The sequence below is a fragment of the Arachis hypogaea genome, chromosome 6 (assembly GCF_003086295.3).
Source record: "Arachis hypogaea cultivar Tifrunner chromosome 6, arahy.Tifrunner.gnm2.J5K5, whole genome shotgun sequence".
In the NCBI taxonomy this organism is placed as follows: Eukaryota; Viridiplantae; Streptophyta; class Magnoliopsida; order Fabales; family Fabaceae; genus Arachis; species Arachis hypogaea.
This window is the reverse complement of record NC_092041.1, coordinates 7,595,155-7,620,476: the sequence shown is the minus strand read 5'-3', so window position 1 is coordinate 7,620,476 and position 25,322 is coordinate 7,595,155. Positions and strand designations below refer to the sequence as shown.

The window sequence follows — 25,322 nt, the reverse complement described above, 5'->3', positions numbered from 1 at the left end:
TTTGATATCCAAATCGTATTTTTATAAATTTAAATCTCATTATCTCTCCTAGAATTCTTTTTTAATTATAAAAATCCTATTCCAATTCATTTTCAATATTTAACAAAATAATAAAATTACTTAAATGTGTATAACCTTTTATAAGAATATCAATATTTGACAATGCACATTGAAGAAACTGTTCTCGAGAGAAGGAAAGTTTTTGTTTTATTCTGTTGTCATTTAGATGAACTATTTAAATTTTCAACGATTTTTAAATTTTGTTATTTTTTCTTCTTTTTGATGTAAAATTATACAACTAATTGTGTGTTATACATGTAATTTTCTATTATCTAGTTTATAAAACCAAATATCATCATACAATAATGTACCAAAGATGGCTGATATATGTAAATAATTCCGAATTAATAATAGGTAATGTTTACGGCATTTCAGATAGTGCAACGAATGCAGCCTTAATAATAGAGTGAGAATTTATTTTGGAAAATGCATCCTTCTCTTTAATCCTGCTTATAATTTGGACAACGAATAACAAAAAAAATATCCCCCTAAGAACAGAATGTATAAGGTTTTATGAAGAGGATGTGTTCTCCTCCAAAGATTTTGCCAGCTTTGCTTGAATTAGTTTGTCCAGAATGGGGGACTCCAATGGAATTGGATCAAGGCACCTCTCTGTAGCAGCAACAATCACCTGTGTCACCCCCCACCGACAGAAAAAAACAAAATATTTTAAACCTGTTATTTTCATGAGTATATAACACTGCATCAGAATTTTCAATTTTATAACTAACTGTAAACTACTTTTCCAACCTCATCAAGCAAGAAATCCATTGCAGCTTCATCTTCAACTATTTCCCTTAAAGGAGTCCTTAGGAACTGCATATCCAATTGAATTTGCTGAAATCCACTCCGGTTAAAAGTCTGAAGCCTTACAAATTCTTGTAAACTTTTAAGGGATAATTTAACTATGGTCATTACAACTGATTCCTGCAGTTTATATAAACAAAGGATAATGAACAATGTTTGCAATCAATTATTCAAAAGTTTAATTATTCTATCGATTCCTATAGTTTTACAAAATTTTCAATAATCTCCTATACTTTTTTTTCTTTTCGATTGAGTCCCTATACTATATCAAATTTTGTAATGAAGTCTCTGCCGTGCGTCGAAATTAACAGAATATTCTGTTAAATAAAACGAATATGCTTAACACTTGACTGAATATTCTGTATAGTTTAATAGAATATTTTGTTAGTTTCAATGTTTTTGTCACCGTAGGAACTTAGTTACAAAATCTGATATGGTATAGGGACATAATTGAAAATTCGGTGAAACTATAAACAGAATAATTAAACCTTATTCAAATTGTGCACCACGAATATGATAAATATTTAATACCTGGGTGTGTTCTACTTTTGTGAAAATTTCAACTTTTTGCTTAAACAGTTTGGCTAAATGTGTTTCCAGAAGCTGGCTCCTCGCCCTTTGAGTATTTGAGCGGTGCAATAATTTCTCCTCTCGGAAGGAATTACTTTTCGACGAAGCACTGCTTGCGTTACTTCTACGATGCTTTCGCATATCTTGAGGCAAAACCTGCTTCACTTCATTGACTATGACCTTGAGCTGGAACATCATAACAAGTGGAATAAGAATCTTACTCTATAATGCTTCAATTAATGAATATACAATATAGATAACCAACCTCTTGTAGAAATAGATCAACAAACATATGAACTTCTCTTGGCTCCTTATGCTGCGCAAAGCAAAAGAAATGATTTCATATAATTATAATCAAGCCCTTTCAATATAAGCTTTGTGTATGTAGAACCTCTTAAACACTAACAAAATAGACATAGCATTGCTGACCTTAACCCATTTAGGTGTGGCAAATCTCTTCTTCTGGAGTAGTGATATTCGTTGAGTTCGAATATTTATGTACTGAAAAGAATCAAATATGTAAACACTGCTTAATTGTGAACTATTTTTTTATACAAGAAAACATTGTTAAAGAAATAAAGTCGCAACAGGGAAAATAGGGAATAAATATTTCTATAAAAAGAAAAGAAAAAACCATTCTGTTCTACTAACCAAAAAATGGCACAATGTTGACACAGCCATGTTATTAAGTATTAAAGTAGAACTGGACTACAAACACTTAACAGATGATAGATAGCTAGATAGGCTTGAAAGCATACCTGCTGTAGGAACTTGTCACCAGCTGATCTAAATTTTCGAGAGATCTCTCCCGGAACAAAGGCGGGTCCATATTCATATGGACCAGCAGAAAAAGAAACTGCTAATTCCTGACCATTTGGAAGAAATTAAGGCATGCCATCATGATACAAAAAGGAATAAATTTTATGGAACCAATGCAAGTTTATTGAGTGGATCTTTACCTCGTTGATCTTAGGGATGGCAGTTTGTTCAATGAAAGCAGACAATTGAGCCAGCACTAGGACAAGGCCAGCAAAAGCAGCTGCCTCTGTCAGCCCATGAATTTGTGTAGCTGAAGAATTATTCTTCCCTGAAAACGATTGGAACTGATCCTCAAGTTGCCTGAAAAAATCTTGTAACCCTTCTTGTACCCAATCAATTATTGGCTCTCTTAGTTTATCTATAATCCCTGAGTCATCATCTAGAATCTTGCAAACATCCTGAAATTAACAATAATTGGAGAGATAAATGAAATAACAGAAATCTTACAATGGGAAATTTTGTTCATGTACATGCAACTGATCTTACATCTAAAAGGTTAGGTATGTAAATGTGTTTACCAGCAAGAGGTTCCTGCCTCCTTGGAGAGCAAGTTTTGTGCTAGCATCTAGAGCAGTTTCCAGGGAGTACTCTTCTGTTTCATCTCGTTTCAAAATTTTTAAGAGGCAATCTAAGAAGTGGAAGCTATGTCAACATAATCATACAACAATTTTGCAATTACAAATTTCGTAACTAGCTCAAGCATATCTAATTGGCAGGATACTTTGAGCTGAAACTAAAAACAGACATTTTCTGCATTAACCTGAGATATCTAGCAAAAGTTGAGAAAATGCACTTTCCACATATAGCTTGACAGCAGCCTTAGCACCCTGGAAACATTTAGGACCAGTTGATGAAAATCCATTTTAAAAATGAGCTTCCATGAGATTGAATTGTGAAGAAGTTTGATGGATGACCTCAAGAAAATGATCAGATAGAGCTGAATCCTGCAAGACCTCGTCCATCAGGAGTGATTCATTCCAAATAACTCCTGTGGCCAGGTGAAGTGGAGCAGCATATTATATCAGTGGTTAATAGCAATTTAAAACCATGATATCATAGAACTATACTACTTTAACTAAGTTGACATTGCACATCTTTTGAGGCATAATAAATTGCATCAAATGGAGATTCTGTCGAGCTCCTCACTCCTACATGCTCATACATGTAGTGCATTGCAATAAAATGCTTCCCAAAAGACATCATAAAACCAAATAGATCAATACAGTTATGAAAAGAAAATATTATTACCATATCCCTATACTGATTAAGCTTGGATGATAAACATTTAAAAGAAAGTATAGGGATATGATCAACATTTATTACCCACCATGTATTCAAAACCTTTCAGTTAAGGGAAGAACTTAAACTAGAAAAGAAACTTCATACTTGTTCATATAAAAATTTACTCAATAATCAATATCATATCACATCACATCCAAGATATAGGTGTTAAAAGATAATGATTCATATATCAAGGTATGATCAGAAAGTTTATACAAGGGTCACCTGGATCTAGAAATCATGTTAATCTCTCAAAAGGACAGCAGAGTCATATACTTACGAAGAACGCCTAGTAGATCTGCCGCACAAATTCTAGTCGTTACATACTCCTCGGTAATTACAAAGTCCCTAGAAAACAAATAAAGTGGTTTGTATTAAATAAAAAATGAAAATTTCGAGCACAGAAATTAAGAAAACTTCTGGCTGCAGCAGACCTGGTAATCAAGCCTTTAGCAATTTTAACTAATTGAGTTTCTGAATCTGGGAAAATTACTCGAAATGCATGAATAGCCTCCACAAATTCGAGAATAGCTACCTTTGTTAAGAAATAGCAAGAAAACATGATCAAGTGATCAATCACCTAATCATAACTACCAAATAAGATATATCATATATATGAAACTGAAAGTAAACAAAATAATATTGACAGTACTACCTCACGTGCAGAGGGTGAAGCATTCTTTATCTCTTCAGGTTTCAGTTGAATGTCTCTAAGGGAATGTTCCAACCTCTCTAACAGCTTTGTCTTCAAATTGTCCACCTACCAAAAGACAAAAGTAGAACACCATGGTATTTTTTTAATTAAAAACACCAAATATGATAATATGATGATATTCATCTAAAGGGTGGGGATGGGGGTTGGAATTGGGTTTACATCAAGAGGAAGATAGTTTATAGACATATAGTAAACATCTAGAAGAAAAATATTCAGCAGTTGATAAAGCTCCATCATGATGCAATAATTAGGATAACATGTCAATGTGAGAAGGGGGAAGGGGGGAATTAATACAAACCGGAAAATCCAACTGCTTAAGCAGCAATGCAGCCTCAGCTCTCACTTGTATAGGTTCAGAATCTGAAAACAGCTTTTCCTGGTTGGAGAAGAGAATGTTGATTAAGATGACAGGCTTCCCAATGACAAATTGAACATTAGCTTTATACTCAACATATTATCAAAGAAATGAATGAAAATTTTCGATCACGTTTGCCAGCGTAGGATGCTTAGCATATATCTAACATAGCCCTCATATCATGAATGCCAAAGAACTATACCTGCAAGTTTTTAACTATGATAGCTATTGCTTCATCGGATGCTCGCTTACAATCATGGAATGAAGAGTCTCCATATGCCTGATAAAGAAGGTAAAATAAATAAATAAACTAAAACTAAACTTAGAAAGATATGCCATATAAGGCCTAGACGGTTTGCATTATGAACCTATTTGTATGTGTAAAATGTAAAAATTAGACAAATAAGAAATTGAATTAGTTAATAATAACAACTGTTCCTACATATCCAACCTTAAAAATTGGCATTGCACCAGTGTAGAATCTGACAGCATCCGCATAGGCTTCTGATTTGATGCACTTGCCAAGTCTATCAGGTAGATCATATATGAACTACTCTTCCATATCAGTGAAAAGTATAAGTTATATGAGAGACAAAATCATCATGCTTAGAATAATATATATAAACTTTATGAACATTATTTAATACCTGAACTTTTCGAAGAAGATTACAAGTGCGATGCAATTTCTCAATGTGCTCCCTCTTCTCAAATAAAGAAGTGTTAACACTGTCACTCCTGGACTGTACAGACATGATCTGGATTTTTTTAGGGAAAAAAGAAAGAAAGACGTGATTAATTAATTGCTAATAAACTCTCAAGCCTCCTATTCTTCTTTTATTTTGCTAATGATCAATAATTATTAATTTAATGCTAGACTTACTTTTTCAAGAAGGTACTCCATATTTCCCTCCATCCCCAAAATATTACTTTTCATCCTGCTCAAACAAAGCATGCATATTATTAATGGATAATTTAGATATACATAGAAATATGATGAATGATATTAATACACCTCTTGATAGTATCAGTGGCGCTGATGAACTTGTTGTAATTCTCGTAAACAAGCATCTGCAAGTCGGTGTCGAGATTCTTGATCTCAGCGGCCATATCAACGTGGCGCTTGAGAAGGCCTTCCAAGTTGGAGTTATTGACGAGAATGTTCATGTAATGGTTGGGATCGAAGGAGGAGGAGTTGATATCGTCGGGTGTTGAATGCTTGGAGGAGGCGGTGGGGGAATGAGACAACATTGAGGGGTTTGGAGCGTAAAAACTGGATAGCAGATCCCTCATTCGCTTTGCTTTATCGTCCAATAATGGTGCATCACCGTCGCCATCGCTCCCCATCATTCTTAATTTAACTTTCTCTCTTGCTCCGATCAGATTTGGAGGCTTGTGTATGTGTTTCCAGAATCGGAGTTGAGCTCTTTTTTTCAGCTTCTTAGTGATTGCTGATGCTATTTTCCTGGTTTCTCAGTGTACATCACAATATATTAAACCATACTCTAGATAGTTGCGTTTGGTTACAGTTACTTATCAATGCAAAACATGTATAAATCAAATTAAGTATATGACATAATATGTTTGGTTTGTTCTTTGTTGTATTAAAATATGGGATAATACTCGATTTGTTCTTGTAATTGTATTCGTGTTTTAAATTAGTATCTAAAGTTTAAATTTACTCAGTTTAGTCTGAAACTAGTGATTTAAATTAATTTTTTTTACTATTTTTTTTTGTTAACATACGATATGATGTCAATATAGACAGTGATATCATATGACAAAGCACAGTTGTCCACATGTCACAACATAATTTATTCATATGTTACTAATGGTCATGTTACAAGTGATTTGATTTAATTGTTGAATTTTGTTAAGCAATTCAATTTAGTTCCTGAATTTTGCTAAACGATTTAGTTTAGTCTCTAAAATTAAAAGTCGTAAATCAAAGTAGTTTGTAGATAATCACCATAAAAAAAGTAGTTTGTAGACCAATTTTTTTATTTTTTTAAATCTACTCATTTTTCATTTATTTTTCTCGCATAATTTAAATAACATTCTCATGACATGATAAAATACTATTTTAAAAAACTTATGATGTAACAAATTATTTTATAAAAATAATAATAACATAACTTATATATTTAAAAATATTAAAAAATTGGTAAATTCTAGCCTACCCTTTTTATAATAACATGTAATTTACCCTCTATGACATGTCATCTTTTAATTGGTTGCTATGTTAACTATGGTTAAACTATTGGTAATTAAATTATAGCCCAAAATGGGTAATTATATAATTTACTAAAATATTAAAAATTCAGTCTTTCATTCTTCCCCCAAATCATCCTCCCACACAATGATATCAGAGAGTAGACTTCTGTGTTCAATTATCTCTTGAGGTAACTTGTCAATATTAGTTTTATGAGGAATGGAGATAACAGATGAACCTTCATGTTTTTCAATTCGAAAAACTTCATAAGGTGCAACCTGTTGAGAAAATAAATAAATAATAATTTGCTAGCTTACTCATTAAACTAAAGCATATGAATACAGATAATTGTAGGACATACCTTCGTTGTGAATGGGGATGATTGATAAAAATATAACTTTACTTTTTAATGTTTATCTATAACAATATATAAAGCCAATACAGAGAGTTGACCATGACTTTGGTATCCAATTTTTTTGGACTACATTAATCCTACAATAAACTATTTAATAAAGCAAATTATAAGGACAAAATAGACATAAAATTTGTTTTAAAAAATCTAATAACTTCCCACTAAAATAAAAACAGTTTTGTTATTTCTATTAACTTCCCACTAAAATGAAAACAGTTTTGTTACTTCTATAAATATAACAACGCATCTTCCATTGCCTCCATCCACTGCAGTTTGGATTTTACTTTTCTATATTTTTCTTGCTGTTCTGTTCTTCTCCTTTCTTCAACACTCTCCCTCCATCCTCTTCCATTGCATTCATCCATTGCAGTTGCAAATTTCATTGAGTTACTACTTTTACGCATAACATTCACTTATATCTCTTCTCTTTAGTTTACTTATCTAATTTATATTTTCAGTCATTTCTATGCTTCTTTAATTTATTCCCAACTTTTGACGTATGAAAATAGTACTGTATCTCCTTTTATTTTTATCAATTTAATGTAAAAAAAAATAATTTTTTTTGTCTTATCAATTTGATGCAGAAAAAAACAGTTTCTTTTTATATGTCTTTGACTATTAATGATTGAATGAAAAGTTTCATAAATATTTTGTTAATTATTTTTAAATGCTTTGTAATAATTTTTTTTAATTTTCTAAAATATTGATTATGTAGAGTATTATGTTCGAAATTTGAATACATAAATATTTACTTTAAAACTAAATTAAATTATTAATTTTGTCTACCACAATATTATTTTTTATTAATTATTAGTTTGACAGATAACACAATAAATGTAGCAATATAAAAACTTTGTTAACAGAATAGATAGTTATAAATCAAAGTGATAGACAAGATTGAAAGTTGCGATAATAATATTTGGTGATAATTAATTACGGTCGGGTGAAGAGAAGGTGGAAGGAGAAGAAAAAAAATGAGAAAGGAAAACAAGGTAATATAATAATGGCGATGAGATCATGACAAGTATGTGTATAAAGAATAATAATAAGAAAAAAAAGTGTTTGATATAGTAAAGGGATATAATAAAAATATAAAGTAATAATTTTGAAAAATAACAAAATTAAAGATAATTTAAAAAAATTAAATATAAAATTAAAAAGAAAATTAAAATATTTTTTATCAATTTGAAATATGCATGAAGATAAATAGTGTTTTAAATATAAATTTTTATCTTGACTTCAAATTAAATACTATTAAAAAATAAATAACTAAACTTAATACCGTTTATAAATAGTTAATTTGTAAATAATGCTTTTAAATTTTTATTTTGATTTTGTTACCTATAATAACAACATACTAAATTTGTTTAATATCTTATTTAATTTAAATTTATAAATTTTATACGTTCTAAAAGTTAATTTGATAATTTGGATAAAAATTTTAAATGCTTTATTTCTTACTTTTTTTAGCGAAATTTCAACAACTCATAAAAGTTAATATAATAGATGGTTATAAATCGAAGTGATAGACAAGATTAAAAGTTGCGATAATAATACTTGGTAATAATTAATTACGGTCGGGTGAAGAGAAGGTGGAAGGAGAAGGAAAAAATGAGAAAGGAAAACAAGAAAATATAATAATGGTGATGAGACAATGACAAATATGTGTTTAGAGAGAGATAGTAAGAGAAAGAATAGTGTTTAATATAGTAAGGGGATATAATAAAAATATAAATTAAAAATTTTAAAAAAATAATGAGATTAAAAAAATCTAAAAATTAAATATAAAATTTAAAAAAAATAAAATATTTTTTAACAATTGGAATTATGCACGAAGATAAAGAGTCTTTTGAATATAAATTTTTATCTCGGTCTCAAATTAAATACTATTAAAAATAAATAATTAAACTTAATAACGTTTATAAATATTAAATTTGTAAATAATATTTTTAAATTTATATTTTGATTTTGTTACACATAATTTTAATTGAATAATATCGAAGCGGTTATATAATTATTTTTATGGTCAATAAATCTGACAGTTTTTCAAAACTCGAAAAGTTATTGATAAGAAGATGTATAATGAATTATGAATGATTTTTTCTAAATACACAATTTTTATACTCTCCTATTTTTTTATTAATTATTCTTACAGTTTGATATTTAAAACGAAAAAAATAAGCATTCATATTTCTTCTATCTTTCACTATTTATAAAAAAATGAAGGCCTCTTCATATTTAGATTCATATTTTGACCTACCACTTAAAAATTAAAATATATGAAGACAAATATGAATATTCATGACATTTAAGTAAAAATTATTTTTTGTAAATAACTAACATATATTTTGGTTTATGTGTACTCTTTTTAAATTAGGATAATATTATTATCATTTTTTAAATTATATTTTTTCTGATAATATATATACCTCTCTATTGTAAGCTTTTATAATTTAATATTTAAAGATTTTTTATAAAAATTTTAATTTTAATAAAATATGATATAAATAAGATCACATCAATATTAAAATAAAAAAATACTTATCTAATAAATTTAAAGAAAAAATAATATATTAACAAAAAAATAAAATTAATTTCTTACAAATAATAGAAAAGCGGCTGACTAGTAGAAATTATATATTTATCCCTCTTATAAAAATATTTAATTACAAAATTATCTTACTTTAGTTAACATATTAACTCTTATTGAGTTAAATTAACTCAAACTAAAACTAAGCATTCAATTAAAAAACATACCACGTCACGAGGGGTAATTTACATGTTGAAATAGAGAGGGTTGGGTAGAACTCACCTAAAAAATTATTCTCTCTGTATAACTATTATTCTGTTTTGCTGTCAAACTAAATAATTTTATTGTTGCTTAGATATAAAAATTTTGAATAGTCATTCTCAAAGTGATACCACTTCGGGCAATATAATACGTAATCAATAATTAAGTTAAACTAAGTTTAAAAATAGATAATATGACGGTGATGATGAATGAATATTTACCTTTCTTTAATTTGTTATGTCCATTTGTTTTCTTCCTGGATGAGATCAATAATGCTTTTCAAATTCTAATAAGTCCCCTTTTCAACTGTTGCATCACAAATTGCCTGATTCTTCCTTTTTGAAATTTTTTGGTTGTGTTTGCTATTCTTCTTTTAAACCTTATACACATAATAAATTGGAATTTAAATCCTAATAATGTGTGTTCTTAGGTTATACTCCAAATCATAAGGGTTATAAGTGTATAAATGCTAGTGTAAGATCTTTATTAGTAGACATATTTTATTTGATGAGTTTATATTTTCTTAATTTTCTATGTTTGTCCACAATACTACCTCACTTACCAAAATTCAATATCCTCATACTATTTTGCCAATTTTGTCTCTTTTGTTAATGATACTCATGCCACTTCCACAGATTCTTCTAATTCTTCCCTTTTAAGTTCTGCTTCACCAATTCCATCTCTTTCAGTGCCATCCATTGTTCCCTTACAAATACATGGGACCTCCTATTTAGAGCCTTCTTCTCTTAATGCACAACATATATCTCAACATCCTGCACCTATACCAATTTCTAGTATTCTGGTTCAGCTTCTTCATTCCGCAAAATCAAATTCTCATCTTATGCAAACTCGGTCAAAAAGTGGTATCTCTAAGCCTAAATTAAATTCTACTATTGTTAATACTCCATCATTTATTGATTATTATAAAAATGTTCCTAAAACTGTTACTATTGCCTTAAATTTTGAATACTGGACGAATGTCATGAAAGAAGAATTGCATACTCTTTCCAAAAGCCAAACGTGGACTTTGGTTGTTCCACCCCCAACCAGTAAAACCAATGGTTGTAGATGGGTGTATGCCATTAAACGACATCCGGATGGTCGGATCTTGAAATATAAAGCAAGGCTTGTTGCCATAGGCAACCATCAAATCGAAGGAATCGATTTTGATAAAGTGTTTGCACCTGTCATTAAACCTGCGACTATAAGAGTAATTCTGACTTTGGCACTCACTCACAAATGGATAATTTGACAGTTTGATTTTAACAACTCCTTCTTAAATGGAGATTTATCTGAGTTAGTTTATATGCAACAACCTCCGAGTTTTGAATCTTCCAACTCTGGTCAAGTCTGCAAATTAAATTGAGCTCTATATGGCTTGAGACAGGCCCCAAGGACCTGGTTTTTGAAATTAACAGCTACCCTATTCACATTTTGGCTTCACTAACACTAGGTCTGACCCTTCTCTCTTCATTAAATACTCTGGTAAGCTTGTTATTTATCTCTTAATTTATGTTGATGATATATTGATTACGGGTAATGATCCCACTGTTATTTTCCATTTGATTTCTCAAATTCATAACATTTTTTCGTTAAAAGATCTTGGTGAATTCTCTTACTTTCTTGGTATTGAAGCCCATAAATTGTCATCTGGTTCTTATCATCTCTCTCAATGTAAGTATATTATTGATCTTCTTGACAAAGCTAACATGAAGGGATGTAAACCGGTCCCTACTCCAATGATCACAACTCTCAAACTCACCGCATTTGCTGGTGAACCATTTGATAACCCATCTCTTTATAGATCTACATGCATAATCCATTTATTATACATTGGCAGTGTGTCAAACGAATTCTCGGGTATCTTGCTGGAACAACTCATCATGGTTTGATATTTTATCCTAGTACTAATCTTCAACTCTATGCTTTCTCAGATTTGGATTGAAGCTCTGATCTTGATGATAGACGCAACACTTGTGGCTATTGTGTATATTTTTTAGACAACCTTGTATCTTGGTCCAGTAGAAAACAAGGAGTTGTTACTTGCTAGTCAATCCAGTGCTGAGGCAGAATATCGAGGCTTAGCAGCAATTGATTCAGAACTCATTTGGCTCGAAAATTTACTCACTGAGTTGCACATTCCAATTACCACTCCTCCAACAATTTTTTGTGATAACATCAGTACTGTTTTACTTGCTTCCAATCCTATACTGCATCACAAAACTAAACATTTTGAATTAAACCTCCACTTTGTCAGATATCGGGTCAATAGCAACAGACTTCACATAGTGCACATTTCTGCTTTGGATTAAATTGCGGATCTTTTCACCAAATCTTTGTTCCTGGCTGGTTTTGATCGATTTCGACTCAAACTCAAGGTTATTCCTAGAACACCCATGAGTTTGCAGGAGGTGATAAGGGAATAGAGCAAGAAAACCAAGAAATCAAGCTACTTGCTTTAACAGCAAGATAAATTAACTTGTATCAGTTATAACAGCTGCCATATATATAGCAGTCATATGTCCATTGTGATTGACACAAAACAATTACAATAAGTATTTATAATTCAATTTCAATCTCTCAATTCATCTTTATCTTGATTCTCTTAAACTTTATCATTTTCATTGTTTAGTTTAAGTTTTTATATGGTAAGGGATATTCTTGATCGATCTTACTTGTATAAATTGATCAACTTAATATTTTACCAGTATGTAAAGTACAATGATGCAGTAAAATTTTTTATTTTTTAAAAAGAAAATTCACTCTAAGGTAGTGTTTGTTTTGAGGTGTTGGGATAGAGGCTGAGAGACTGAGATTCAGTATCATGTTTGTTGGCTCAGAGAGACTGATACTAAAATTTCTGTCCCTATCTCCAAAATTTCAGTACCTAAAAAAAGTGGGAACACATAGGACTGAAATTTTTAGAGACAGAAACTGAAATTTTAATAACATTTTATACTTAAATATCCTCATCACTGAAGCTTTCTTCCCCTCCCTCAACGATTTGAATGGAATCATTGCCCGGTGGCGATGACATTGAGATTCTAGGGTTTCAGAGAAATCTCACTCTCCCTCGTCCTTTCTCTCGAAGCCTGTTTTAATTTTTTTTTTTGGTATGGGTTGAATGAATATTTGTTTGGGTTGTATTTTTTTCTAATTAATTATATTGAGAATAGTGAGAGTTTTTGTTAATTATTTAGGCAAATTTTATAATTTATCACAAATAAAATATATTACGAAAAATTTGTAGTAGTTCCCCTTAGAAAATTACTACAAACAAATAAAAATCTTGTATTGAATCAAGTTATTACAGACTCACAAAACCAGAACTCGTCCGAAATTGAAGGTAATAAAGTACTAAGAGCTGATATTAATAATGGCCAAAATCAATGTTAAGAAAAAAAGGAACAACCACTACTCCCGTTACTATTAACATCAACCATAATAGCATTGTTCCCAGAATCCCATCTTCCTAATAAAGGATTAAGATTGTTACTACTACTACTAGCAATTATTCCATTATTATTGATGACGTTATTACGGGTCCAATCCCAATATGCTTGCTGTTGTGGTTGATAAACAGCGCTGAATCCACCCTGATTATTATTCAAGACTGAATTAAAATTGGAAAACCTAGTTTGCATTGGAGCCATGATTAAAGAAGAAGGAGCAGCAACTGGTGACGGCATCATCATTTGTTGGAACATGTTGATCTTATTGTCAGTGGCTGCAATCAGGTTCGTCTTCAACTGTTCCAACGATTCTTTGAACTTGACGAGCTCCTCCAAATCCATATCATCAATTGGATTCTCCCACCACTGCGAAAACCCTAAGCAACCGCCATTGTTGTCGCTGTTTCTTTCCTTCTTGGTCTCGTCGAGTCGCTTCTTCTCTTCTTTGAGGGCTTCATGAGCAGACTCGTACTGCGCCCTTTGAACTTCCACGTTCTCCTTTTGCTTCTTCTTCAAGAATCGCACGTCGTTCCTCTGCGGAGGCGAGGAATCTCCTCCATAGAGGAAACGCCAGATCACGGCATCCGGCGAGGGATACCCGCACGCGTAAAGCTTTCCGTTTTGCGACGAGATGATTAAGGCGGTTTCCGCCTGGCAGAGGATGGAGAGCTCTGTGACCTTGTTGAAAAGCCCTAACTTTCTCTTGGAGAAGGTGACGTGGCGCTTGTTGCTTTGTTCAACTCTCTTGATCTCAATCTTCCTTCTACGTGTTGTGGCTTGGGAAGAAACCATTGTAGATTAGGGGAAGAGGAGAAAGAAAAAGAAAGAAAGAAAAAATTGATGAATGAGAGTGAGAGGGACAGTGAGGGTGAGAGAGACGTCTATATATAGTTTTGGAGTGGCATGATCGGTATTTGCTTATTTAATTTGATGGTAATGAAATATTTGATTAACCGACCAAATTGGATTTGATGGAAATTTGATCCCATGAAAATTTAGAAAATCTTTTTTTTTTCTAGGATTTTATTTTATTCTTTTTTATTTTTATTTTATTTTATCTGTCTTTGATCCACTATAAATTGGTTTGGACTGGTTTTTTGAATTAATTTTTTTTAAATAAAATATTTTTATTTAATTTTAAATTTATTTAAATACATCTTTTTAAAAAATTACTTTTATTAAAAAATTAATTTTTTTATGTTAATAATACCTTGCTTAAAAAAAGCAACATAAATAAAAGATATTCTTAGTATTTAAAATTTTTTTATAAAAAATTAATTTAAATATAACATAGATTTTATCTATTAAAAAAAGATCTTTACAAAAATAAAAAATCAAATTTTTTTTAAAAGACTATCTAAACTGACTCTAAATATTTTATAATATCAATATAATAAGAAAATTGGAGGTTGTCTTTTTTTTTTTTTAATTTTTTTTATCTATCTATGTTTATATTTTTAAGACTGTTTGAATTCTTTCTGTATTTTACAACTGTATCAAAAATTTTTAATTATTTCATTCATCTTAAAATAGTTACAGTTTTTACTTTTTTTTTTAATATAACAATATATTTAACTGTAAAACAATTTTTTAGGGCTATTTATGACTTTTGTTATGAATCTATGATCAATTTTGAAGATGTGGAGTTGATTGAAAGGAGTAATTACAAATTACTAATTATACTAAATTAGAGGGCAGTAATTAAAGGAAAGTAGCCGTAAGAGTACGGGTTTAAGTGGGCTGGATCGGATTATTTGATGGAAGTTCGTAGTTTAATTCGATTTAGGTTCGATTTGATTTAACTCGTTTTATTATGTAGATTAAATTTGAGTCTTTTAAAACGCTTATTAATTATAGGATTTAAAAAAGTTCACGAAATTTGTTGGACCAATTCATCAAAATACTTTTTGTAAAAATAAATTATTCTAAATTTAACCTCTTAACTATTTTAAATTATTCTTTTTTAGTAACTCTAAATTTTTTATTCTTCTCTTATTAAGAGGTGGTGTTTTTTGTGACAGTATGGAAGGAGGATAGAAAAATCCAAAGATCAGGTGATAATGATTTGATAAATCACCAAGTGACTTAAGACATAGGCGTAATTTGATAAGAAAATCAAAAGCACATTCCACTAGATCATTATAATATAGAATCTTATGCAGCAGAATACTTAACTAAGATTGAACAAAGGGTCATCTAGCATTGTCTGTTCAAAAAGCAACAATGAGATTACTGGAGGCATTTACTTTAAGGACATAAAACGTGTTCATTAACACAATTTGACTTTTGGGATGTTGAAAGGCTCCGAGTTATTTCACTGAATTATTTAGGAACCGCATATGCCCCTCTGGTGTGTGTCCTTGAAAAAAGCTCTCCCAACATAAGTATGTCTAATTGTCTATTTACTTTTCAACTCAAGAAATTTCAATGTTACACTAATCAAATCTTAATTTGCTAGTGAATAGTATTTTGCACATGTGAGGAGTTTACTGCCAAGAATAATACAAACATAAACCGCCAGAGGGATATGATAGGTGACTTAACAAATTATTATGAGAAATACTATTCATCTTTTAGGGTAAAACACTTAAATAAACTAAAGAACTACTAATATTACTCAATAGTCTTAAAATGAAAAATATTTCATATTCCAATGTATATATCTATGTAAATCGAATTGATTTAATTCGAAGTATACATTCTGGTACTAAATCGAATCAATTTGATTCAAATTATAATTGAACAATTTATATATAGTAAATCGAATCAACTTAATTTGATTTAGTACACATACCTTCCATTTGGATTCAAATAAAATATCAAAAAAATCAAAACAAATAAAAATAGAAATACAATTTTTGTGTTTTAGTTCTAATTCCAGGAAATATATATTTTTATAAACTTATAAATTTAAAACGAAACAATAAATGATTTCTAAAAATTACTAAAAATTATTCTTTGACTCATTAGAATCTAAAAAATTATTACTGTAACTTTTGATGTTAAAAAAGTTAATATAAAGTATAGCCCTCTAAAGTGGCATAGCGATTAAAACTTGAATTTTTTCAAAATCAGAAATAACAGATAGTTATACAATATAAAAAGACTAACTATATATTTATACAATATGTAATTTAAAACTTTAAATGTATTTTTTCTCAAAATTTAAATATATTTATACAATATGTTAAATTTAAAACTTTAAATTTAAAGTTTCTCAAAATTTTTCAAAATTAATTGAAAGTTTCTGTTCCTGTATGAGAATCGACTCCGAGGTATAGCACGTTCTGGTAATGCACAAACCGGCTTCCTTTGGAGCGATGGGGATGGAACGTCATCTTCTTCCTGAGGAGCGGCGTTGGGTACCTAAAAAGGGACTCCAACGCTCAAGTCAGTATAAGTATGAGAGAGTTCAGGGAAAAAACTAGAGTGAATAACGTACTTACAACTTGAGTGAGTAATTCGTATATATTGGTGTTTGTTGAAGGTGGTTATGCGGATTTATTGGGCTGGATGAGGTTTTTCATTTGTTATGCGCTTTATTTTCGGAATTGAGGAGAGATTTGGGGAAAGTTCATGCGTTAGTTCAGTTCCGAGTTTGTTGTTGTTTGTTTTGCCTTACCCTAACGGATCATAGCCCCCCAAGGTTGACCTGTTTCTTGATCCATGAACAGGTTAAGCTTTCACTCGTGGGTTATAACTCGGAACTGAATTATGCGGACATTTTGGTTTCTTGTGCCGAACTATAACTCGGAGCCCCCAAGCTTAACTTGTTCATTGGAGTTGTTGTGATTTGAATTTTCGCGCGGAGTGCTTAGTAGGAGAGAGAGTTTTGGAGAAAGTGAAACTGCATTTAATGCACTTTGGGTTGTGAAAAGGGTGTTGAAATCGGGCCGTTGATTGGTTTTGATGTTTTGTACGTTGGATGGCTAGGGTTTGTTTTGGGAGATGTAACGCTTGTGGTGGGGGTGGTGGGCTAGCTGTTTGGTTTTTTTGTTTTATCCATTTGCATGCGGTTTTTCTTTTTCTCTTCTCTCTTGTTCGCAGAGGATGATTAAAGGTTAGTTGTGTTCTTCCCCCTTTTTTGGTTCGTTTTATCTTGTTGTTCTGCTTTGTCTTCTATTCTATATTGTTGTTTGAGAATGGAGAAGGGGAAGAAGGTAGAAGTAGGATCATCAGTTGTGAAGACAGAAGTGAGGCTTGTTGAAGACGTGTGGGTTTGGGACCCGGTTAATCCCTTTGCATGGGTTGCTGAATCGGTGAAGGGTTATGCTTCTGTGTTTGATGATGAACTTAGTGTTGCGCAATTAGGTTCTGTTTCTTCCTGGGTTAGAGGGGGTAGCGATGTGAAACTTAAGTTTCTCCTGTGTACCGCTGATGATCGTGTTTTCCATCGTGGAGAGGGGTTTGAGTTCTTTTTCATTTATAGCTGCATTTTTGTGGACCTGGGCGTTAGATTTCCTTTCTCTGAGTTTGAGTGTGGTGTGTTGATGCAGTTGAAGTGTGCGCCGTCACAGTTACATCCCAATTCGTGGGCGTTTGTTAGGGGTTTCGAGATTTTGATGAGTTGTTTGGAGGTTGAACCGTCGTTGGAAGTCTTTTTTGCGTTGTTTCAGTGTAAGGGGGTTAGGCGGGGATGTTGGTTGAATCTGGCTAGTGTTCCTAGTCGTGCCATTTTTAGTTTGTATAGGTCTTCATATAAGGGCTTTAAGTCAATGTTTTTGAAGGTAGGTGTTGTAGAAGGTGAGTATCCGTGGTTTGTTGATGAGTGTCTTTTGGAGAGGTTTCCTCTGTTCTGGGTACCGAGGCCTAGGCAGATACTTGGTATGAATAATATGGAGTATAGGAATGAAATGCTCGTGGAATTTTTGGTGAATCATATCTCGTCATCAAGATTGCTGTCTGTTGTTGAGCTTCTTGACTTAGAGGGTGATAGTGATGCCCTTGATGGATATATAGGTAACTGTTTTTGAATGTTTTGTGTGTTATGTTTTGTTTATGAATGGTGATATATCTTCCTTGTGTTTTGTAGTTGAGAAAGCACCGAAAGTGACTTCGTCCAGTTTACGAGCTTACTTCCGAACGAAGAACGTTGAAAAGCAAGGTTCGACCAGTCAGGTTATGGCTGAGAAAGGTGCTGAGGTCAATCAGCCCTCCCCCAAGAAGGTTAACTTTAAAAGGAAGAGAGGGGGGATAAAGAAAGGTACAAATATTGGTGAGGAAGAATTGGTGAGTGAGGTTAACCTGGATCAAGTGAAGAAGTTTACAGAGAACCAGAAGGTGTTGCATAGCTATAGGGGTGATGGTGATTTGACATCCTTATGGAGCGAGCATTTTCCTTTCACTGTGCTGGCGGATGATCATGTGCAGAATCCTTCTGACGTTAAGCTCATTCACGAAGTGGGTGAGGTTTGGGTTGCCCAGTATTTGCAGGTATATTGAAATGGGTTTGTGTTTTGTGTTGTATTTGTTTTGTTGGTTGTTATCTTTGTGTTTTTCTTCAGGTTATTGGAGCTCGCCTGATGTGTGTTGGTCGGACCGAGGAGTTGAAGCGCTCTAGGGCTATCTTTGATAAAGCTGCAATGGATCAACTTATGCGTGAGAATGTGGAAAAGAGTGGTAAGCTTCGTGAGGCATTGGATCTGGTGAATCAATTGGAGGAGAAGCTTAAGGATGCTGAGACGTCATTAAAGAAGTCTGGGGAGGAAAAGGCTATTCTTGAAGCTAGGATTGTTGAGCTTGGGGTTGAAAAAAAACAAGCTGAGGATGATAAAGAAAATCACGGCCTTGAAATGTTCGCGGCTGGTTTTGATAGGGCCGTTGAGCAGGCGAAGTTCCTGGTGCCGGGTGGCGATCTGTCGAGGATGGACCTTTGTAAGGTTGTTGTTGGGGATGAGCTGGTTGAAGATGATGACGATGTTGAGGGTCAGGGGGAGAATCCCGTTTCCTAGAAAAAAGGACTTTGATTTATGTATGTTAGTTTTATGTATTAGGTCTGGGTTGCCTTTTGGAGACCGATGTTGTCACTGTGAATGTTTGATTGAAACTTGTTCCTCTTATTGAGGTTTGTTTATTGTTATTTTGGTATATTTTGAGTAAGTGTGTGCCTACTATTTTGCATTGGTAGAGTTGTATAGAGTTTAGATGGATTATGTTTGCTGATTTGATGGTTGAGTTATGGATTTGTTGAGTAGTTATACTCACTTTTGTCTTTTGTTATTTGATAAGTTTTGCTTGGACATTGAAGAGGTGTCGTTTGTATTGTTGGAAATTTGATAAAGTAGTGCAATAGAGATAGAGTCACAGTTCATAATATTATTTTGTTTGGAAAGTGCGGGGTGGTGTCCCTCATTAAAACCTCCCCAGCAAAACCCTCCTTAGGAAAAAATCTGGTGGTAGAGAAAAGAGTGCATCACCGTGTCCGACTTATACATTAGCTGAAATATAACTTTAAGGATGATATGTTCCATGTGTTTGGTAGGATAGTTCCATCGAGCTTTTGTATCTTGTAAGCCCCCTTGCCGACGACTTTGTATACTTTGAACGGTCCTTCCCAATTTGCACTTAATTTTCCATGTCCGTGCGGCTTTTGTGTGTCTTTGACCTTTCTGAGTATGAGGTCGCCTTCTGAGAATGTCCTTGGTTTGATTTTCTTGTTGTATTTCCGAGCTATAGCCCGTTTTGTTGCTAGCTATTGTAGTGTGGATTTGTTGTGGTCTTCTTGCATTAGGTCAAGCTCGGTTTTCCTTTTTTCTATGTTGTCAGCTTCGTTTGTGTTTGCGGTTCTGTTGCTTTGTAGGGATACTTCGATTGGTATCATGGCGTCGCTCCCGTACACTAATCTGAACGGGGTTTCTTTTATTGAAGACTGTTCTGTGGTGTTGTAGCTCCAAATCACTTCCGAAATGAGCTCGGCCCATTCGCCTTTTGAGTCTTCCAGTTTTTTCTTAAGGCCCTGCAAAATTATCTTATTGGCGGCCTCTGCTAGACCGTTAGTTTGTGGATGTTCAACTGAGGTAAATTGTTGGTTTATTTTGAAATTTTGTAAAAAGTTTGTGAATCGTTGATTTATAAATTGTCTTCCATTGTCAGTGATGATGGATTAAGGTATACCAAAGCGACACAGTATGTTTTTCCATACGAAAGAAATCATTTTTTCAGAAGTGATTTTTGCTAATGGTATAGCCTCTATCCAGTTGGTAAAGTAATCTATAGCAACGATTAAAAATTTGACCTGGCCTGGTGCTGGAGGGAATGGTCCGAGGATGTCCAGTCCCCACTTGTTGAATGGCCAGCATACCTCAAACGTGTGTAACTGCTCGGCTGGGTTGTGGATGACTGGCGCATGGCGTTGGCATTGATCACAGTGGGTCACTTTGCGCATGCAATCTTGCTTTAACGTTGGCCAATAATAACCGGCTCGGAAAATCTTGGCGGCTAAGCTTCGGTGGCCAATGTGGGTGCCACAGACTCCTTCGTGGACCTCGTCCATGGCCAAGTTTGCTTCGGCTGTACTTAAGCATCGTATGAGGGGTCTCATGAACCCTCTCTTGTATAGCTCGGTCCCTACGATGGTGTAAAAGCTCGTCTGTCTTTTGAATTTATTTGCGTCTTGAATGTTGTCAGGCACTGTTCCTGTTTTCAGGTAATTTATTATTGGTGATCTCCAGTCGTCTTCCTGTGAAATGCTTGCAATTGTTAGGGTGACGCTGGGTTCATCCAGGGTTAGTTGTGACAACATAGGGCTGTTGTATTGTCTTCTTGTTGTTGCCAATTTGGAGAGGAGATCTACTCTGTCGTTTTGTTCCCTTGGTATATGAAGAATATTGAATTTTTCGAAGATCTGATAAGGTTGTTAACCATTGCATTGTATTTTTCAAGGAGGGGATCCCTTACCCGAAACTTACCTGTTACTTGTTGCACCACTAAGAGTGAGTCGCATTTGACGTTTATTTGTGTTATTCCCATGGTTTGTGCGAGGCGTAGTCCTGCTATTAAAGCTTCACATTCTGCCTGGTTGTTACTTGCGTGGAAAGTAAAATGTAGTGATTGTTCGAGTTGTATTCCTTGGCCATTTTCTAGGAGTATTCCTGCGCCGGAGCCTTTGCTGTTTGAGGCTCCGTCGACGTATAGCGTCCATGGGTCTTCTGTAGGAGCTCGGTCTTCTTGCGTCAGTTCGGCGACAAAGTCGGCTAACGTTTGTGATTTGATGGCGCCTCTGGATTGGTATTGGATATCGTATTCTGATAGTTCAATGGACCATTTGATTAATCGACCTGCCAGCTCGGGCTTTGCCAGTACCTGCCTTAAGGGTTGTTCTGTCCTGATTATAATGGTGTGGCTTTGAAAGTAGTGTCGTAGCCGTCTGGCTGTTACGACGAGAACGAAGGCTAATTTCTCCAACTTTGGGTAGCAGGCCTCGGCACCTTGAAGTGTTTTGCTGACGAAGTATACCGGGTGTTGTTGTTTGTCTGTTTCTGTCACTAGTACTGAATTGATAGCATGGTTAGTGATTGATAAATACAAATATAATTGTTTACCTGTTTCTGGTGTTCGGAGGATTGGAGGAGTTGTGAGTAGGGTTTTGAGCTCTGTGAATGCTGTTTCACATTTTTCGGACCAGTGGAATTGTTCCTGTTTTCTCAGTTTTTTGAAGAAGTGACGTGATCGTTACGCTATACAAGGTAGGAACCTTGCTAGTGCCGCGAGTCGGCCGGTTAGCTATTGTACTTCTTTGATTGTCCTCGGACTTTGCATGTTGAGAACAGCTTGACATTTTTCCGGGTTCGCCTCAATACCTCGGTGTGTGAGCATAAAGCCGAGGAATTTTCCGCTTTGTACTCCGAAAGCGCATTTTTTCGGGTTGAGCTTCATATTGTACTTTCGGAGTTGCTGAAAAATCTCTGTTAAGTCTTCGGCGTGGTTTGATGTTCGTGCTGACTTTGCTACCATATCGTCGACATAAACCTCTGTGTTGCGCCCGATTTGTTTTGAGAAGATCTTGTCCATGAGGCGTTGGTAAGTGGCGCCTGCGTTTTTGAGTCCGAATGGTATGGCTTTGTAACAAAAGGTACCATTATCGGTGATAAAGGCAATCTTATCTTGGTCTTCCTCATGCATTAGGATTTGATTGTAACCCGAGTAGGCGTCCATGAAGCTTAAGCATTGGAAACCAGAGGAGTTGTCAACGAGTTTGTCGATGCATGGGAGGGGGTATGCATCCTTTGGACAAGCTTTGTTGAGGTCTGTGTAGTCGACACACATCCTCCATTTGCCATTATTCTTCTTAACCATCACGACGTTGGCCAACCATGTTGAGTACCTGAGTTCCTTGATGAACCCGGCGGATAGTAACTTCTGGGTTTCTTCCAAGGAGGCTGTCTTTTTGTCGGTTCCTAAGTGTCTCTTCTTCTGGGCTATAGGCCGGATTGACGGGTCGATCGCCAGCTTGTGGCAGATAACATTTGGGTCTATCCCAGGCATATCTGCTGGAGTCTAGGCGAATAGGTCGACGTTTTGTTTTAATAACTCCACCAGTTGAGTTCGTTCCGCTTCTTTTAGTGCGTTTCCGAGGTATGTATATTTATCTTTGTTGTTTGACAACTGCACCTTGGTGAGGTCGTCAAGGGGCATAGGCCGTTCCTGGTTATTTGTTCTTGGATCTAAGTCTGCCAGAGGAGGTAACTGGTCCGAGTTATACACTGCTTGGACGTATTGCTGGTCAAGGTATTTTGGTTGTTCGTTTTTTAAACTGGCATTATAGCACTGCCTGGCCTCCTTCTGGTCTCCATGGATTGTCACTACTTTGTTATCCTGTGAAATAAACTTGACACACAAATGTACAGTGGAAACAACAGCGTTGAATGCGTTCAACGATGGTCTGCCTAAAATAATGTTATAGGGACTTTTGCAATCCACTACCAAATATTGTATTTCTAAAGTTTTGCTGTTGAGGTAATCCCCAAAAGTAGTTTTTAACCAAATGTAACCTCGGATAGAAACCCGCTCACCTGAGAAACCTACCAATTCTCCGGATGACGGTTGCAGGAGTTTGTCACTGAGGCTCATCTTTTGGAACGTTGAGTAGAACAGTACGTCGGCGCTGCTCCCCGGATCCATGAGGATCTTTTTTACCAGGGGCTCTCCGACTTGTGCGGTGATGACTACGGGGTCGTCTGGGTTTTGGTCAGCGGCCTTGTAATCCTCGGGGTTGAATGATATTCCAGGCTTGTCCGAGTTAGTTGGCCGAGGTATTGTTGATTCTGTCATAGTCATCATGGCTCGGTATGTCCTTTTTCGTGCCGAGCTCGTGCATCCTCCACCTGCAAAACCACCAGAAATACAATTTATTATTCGGCGGGGTAGATTGTTATCATTGTCTACCTTTCGTCCCTTGTCTCGGGGGTCGTCGATCGTTTTTTGTTGGTGGTTGAGGTCTTCAGTGTTTCTCCTTCGACTTCGTGTGTCGATGTATTTGTTTAGCAATCCTTGGCGTGCTAATTTTTCGAGTACGTCTTTTGCTATCAAGCAATCGTCTGTTGTATGGCCGTACTTTTGATGGAAAGCACAGTATTTGGATTTGTCCACGTGCCTCTGGTCCTGGTAGGTACCGGCTCTGCTTGGGGGTTTGATGAGTTTAAAGTGTAGTATATCTTTTACTATGTCTTCTCTTTTTGTGTTAAAAGGAGTGTATGTGTCGAACTTAGGTGTTAGTCTGAACGGCCTTTGGTCTGTCCTGCTGATTGGATGCCTGCTTCGTCTGTCTTCTTCTCTATTTGGGGCGGATTTTTCCGCCCTCCTGAGTGCTCGGAATTCTTCCACCTCGATTTGGGTTGTCGCCTTTTCTCGGAACTCGGCCAGGGTTTTGGGCTTTGCTATGACGATGGACTCTTGGAATTTCCCAGGACGGAGGCCACTCTTCAGAGCGTGGAGGTGGACTTCGGGATTCAGGTTGGGTATCTCATTAGTTGCTTCCGCGAATCTGGTCATGTAGTCCTTCAGGCTTTCGTTTGGTCCCTGTTTGATTGTGCTCAGGTAGTCTGAGTTGTGGACATAGATTTTTGAGGCAGCAAAGTGGTTAATGAACTGGTCGGCTAACTCGTCAAAACTTGAAATGGAGCTTTCAGGTAAGTTGGAAAACCAGATGAGTGCGGCTCCGTCTAAGAAGGTTGGAAAGGTTCGGCATAGGATGGGGTCGGATTCTTTATTCATGAACATCATGGTATAAAATTTGGTTACATGGACATTTGGGTCTCCTATTCCCTGGTAAGGTTTTAGGGTTGATGGTAGGGTGAGGTTATCGGGCATTTTGAAATTCATAACTGATTTTGTGAAGGGGTTGGTTCTTTTGACTATGGTCCTTGTCGTTTTGGGAGTGGTTTGCTTGGTTTCGGAGGAGTGCTCGTCATTGTCTTCCTTCTGTTCAGCATTTTTGTGTTCGCCCTTCGCACGATCGTGCTCCATCTGCCGCAGGAGCTCGGTCATTCTTTGATTCTCGACCCTGAGGGCCTCATTGATTGCTAACATCTCCTGCGGGTTAGTGTCGGAGGGAGCGTGGCTTTGTTCGTCTGCCATCGTTTGTGTCCTGCAAGAGAGAAGAGATAAAAGATATACAGAGCAAAGAGAAAATGGGGTTAAGTAAAGCGGGCCCCACGGTGGGTGCCAAATATTCCTGTATGAGAATCGACTCCGAGGTATAGCACGTTCTGGTAATGCACAGACCGGCTTCCTTTGGAGCGATGGGTATGGAACGTCGTCTTCTTCCTGAGGAGCAGCGTTGGGTACCTGAAAAGGGACTCCAACGCTCAAGTCAGTATAAGTGTGAGAGAGTTCAGGGGAAAAACTAGAGTGA

At 34.8% G+C, this 25,322-nt stretch overlaps 3 protein-coding genes across 3 annotated transcripts; all 3 read right to left on the bottom strand.

The window, feature by feature from the left end:
• Positions 1-473: 473 nt before the first annotated feature.
• Positions 474-6,064, bottom strand: LOC112695747 (vacuolar protein sorting-associated protein 51 homolog). The gene is made up of 19 exons (XM_025748209.3): positions 5,620-6,064; positions 5,488-5,542; positions 5,255-5,362; positions 5,059-5,157; positions 4,810-4,887; positions 4,551-4,628; positions 4,193-4,297; positions 3,972-4,072; positions 3,818-3,885; positions 3,171-3,244; positions 3,017-3,083; positions 2,775-2,884; positions 2,397-2,654; positions 2,196-2,303; positions 1,867-1,938; positions 1,703-1,753; positions 1,399-1,623; positions 811-987; positions 474-691 (listed from the first exon to the last, which is right to left on the bottom strand). Exons 1-19 carry the CDS (start codon positions 5,952-5,954, stop codon positions 572-574), a joined length of 2,289 nt encoding a protein of 762 aa, XP_025603994.1. The 5' UTR covers positions 5,955-6,064; the 3' UTR covers positions 474-571.
• Positions 6,065-13,411: 7,347 nt separating this feature from the next.
• On the bottom strand, positions 13,412-14,263 carry LOC112698072 (agamous-like MADS-box protein AGL62). Its single transcript, XM_025751487.2, has one exon. The coding sequence runs from the start codon at positions 14,261-14,263 to the stop codon at positions 13,412-13,414; it is 852 nt and encodes a 283-aa protein (XP_025607272.1).
• An 8,703-nt stretch (positions 14,264-22,966) lies between these two features.
• On the bottom strand, positions 22,967-25,045 carry LOC112805240 (uncharacterized). The gene has a single exon (XM_025847640.1). It carries the CDS (start codon positions 25,043-25,045, stop codon positions 22,967-22,969), a length of 2,079 nt encoding a protein of 692 aa, XP_025703425.1.
• Between the last annotated feature and the right edge of the window lie 277 nt (positions 25,046-25,322).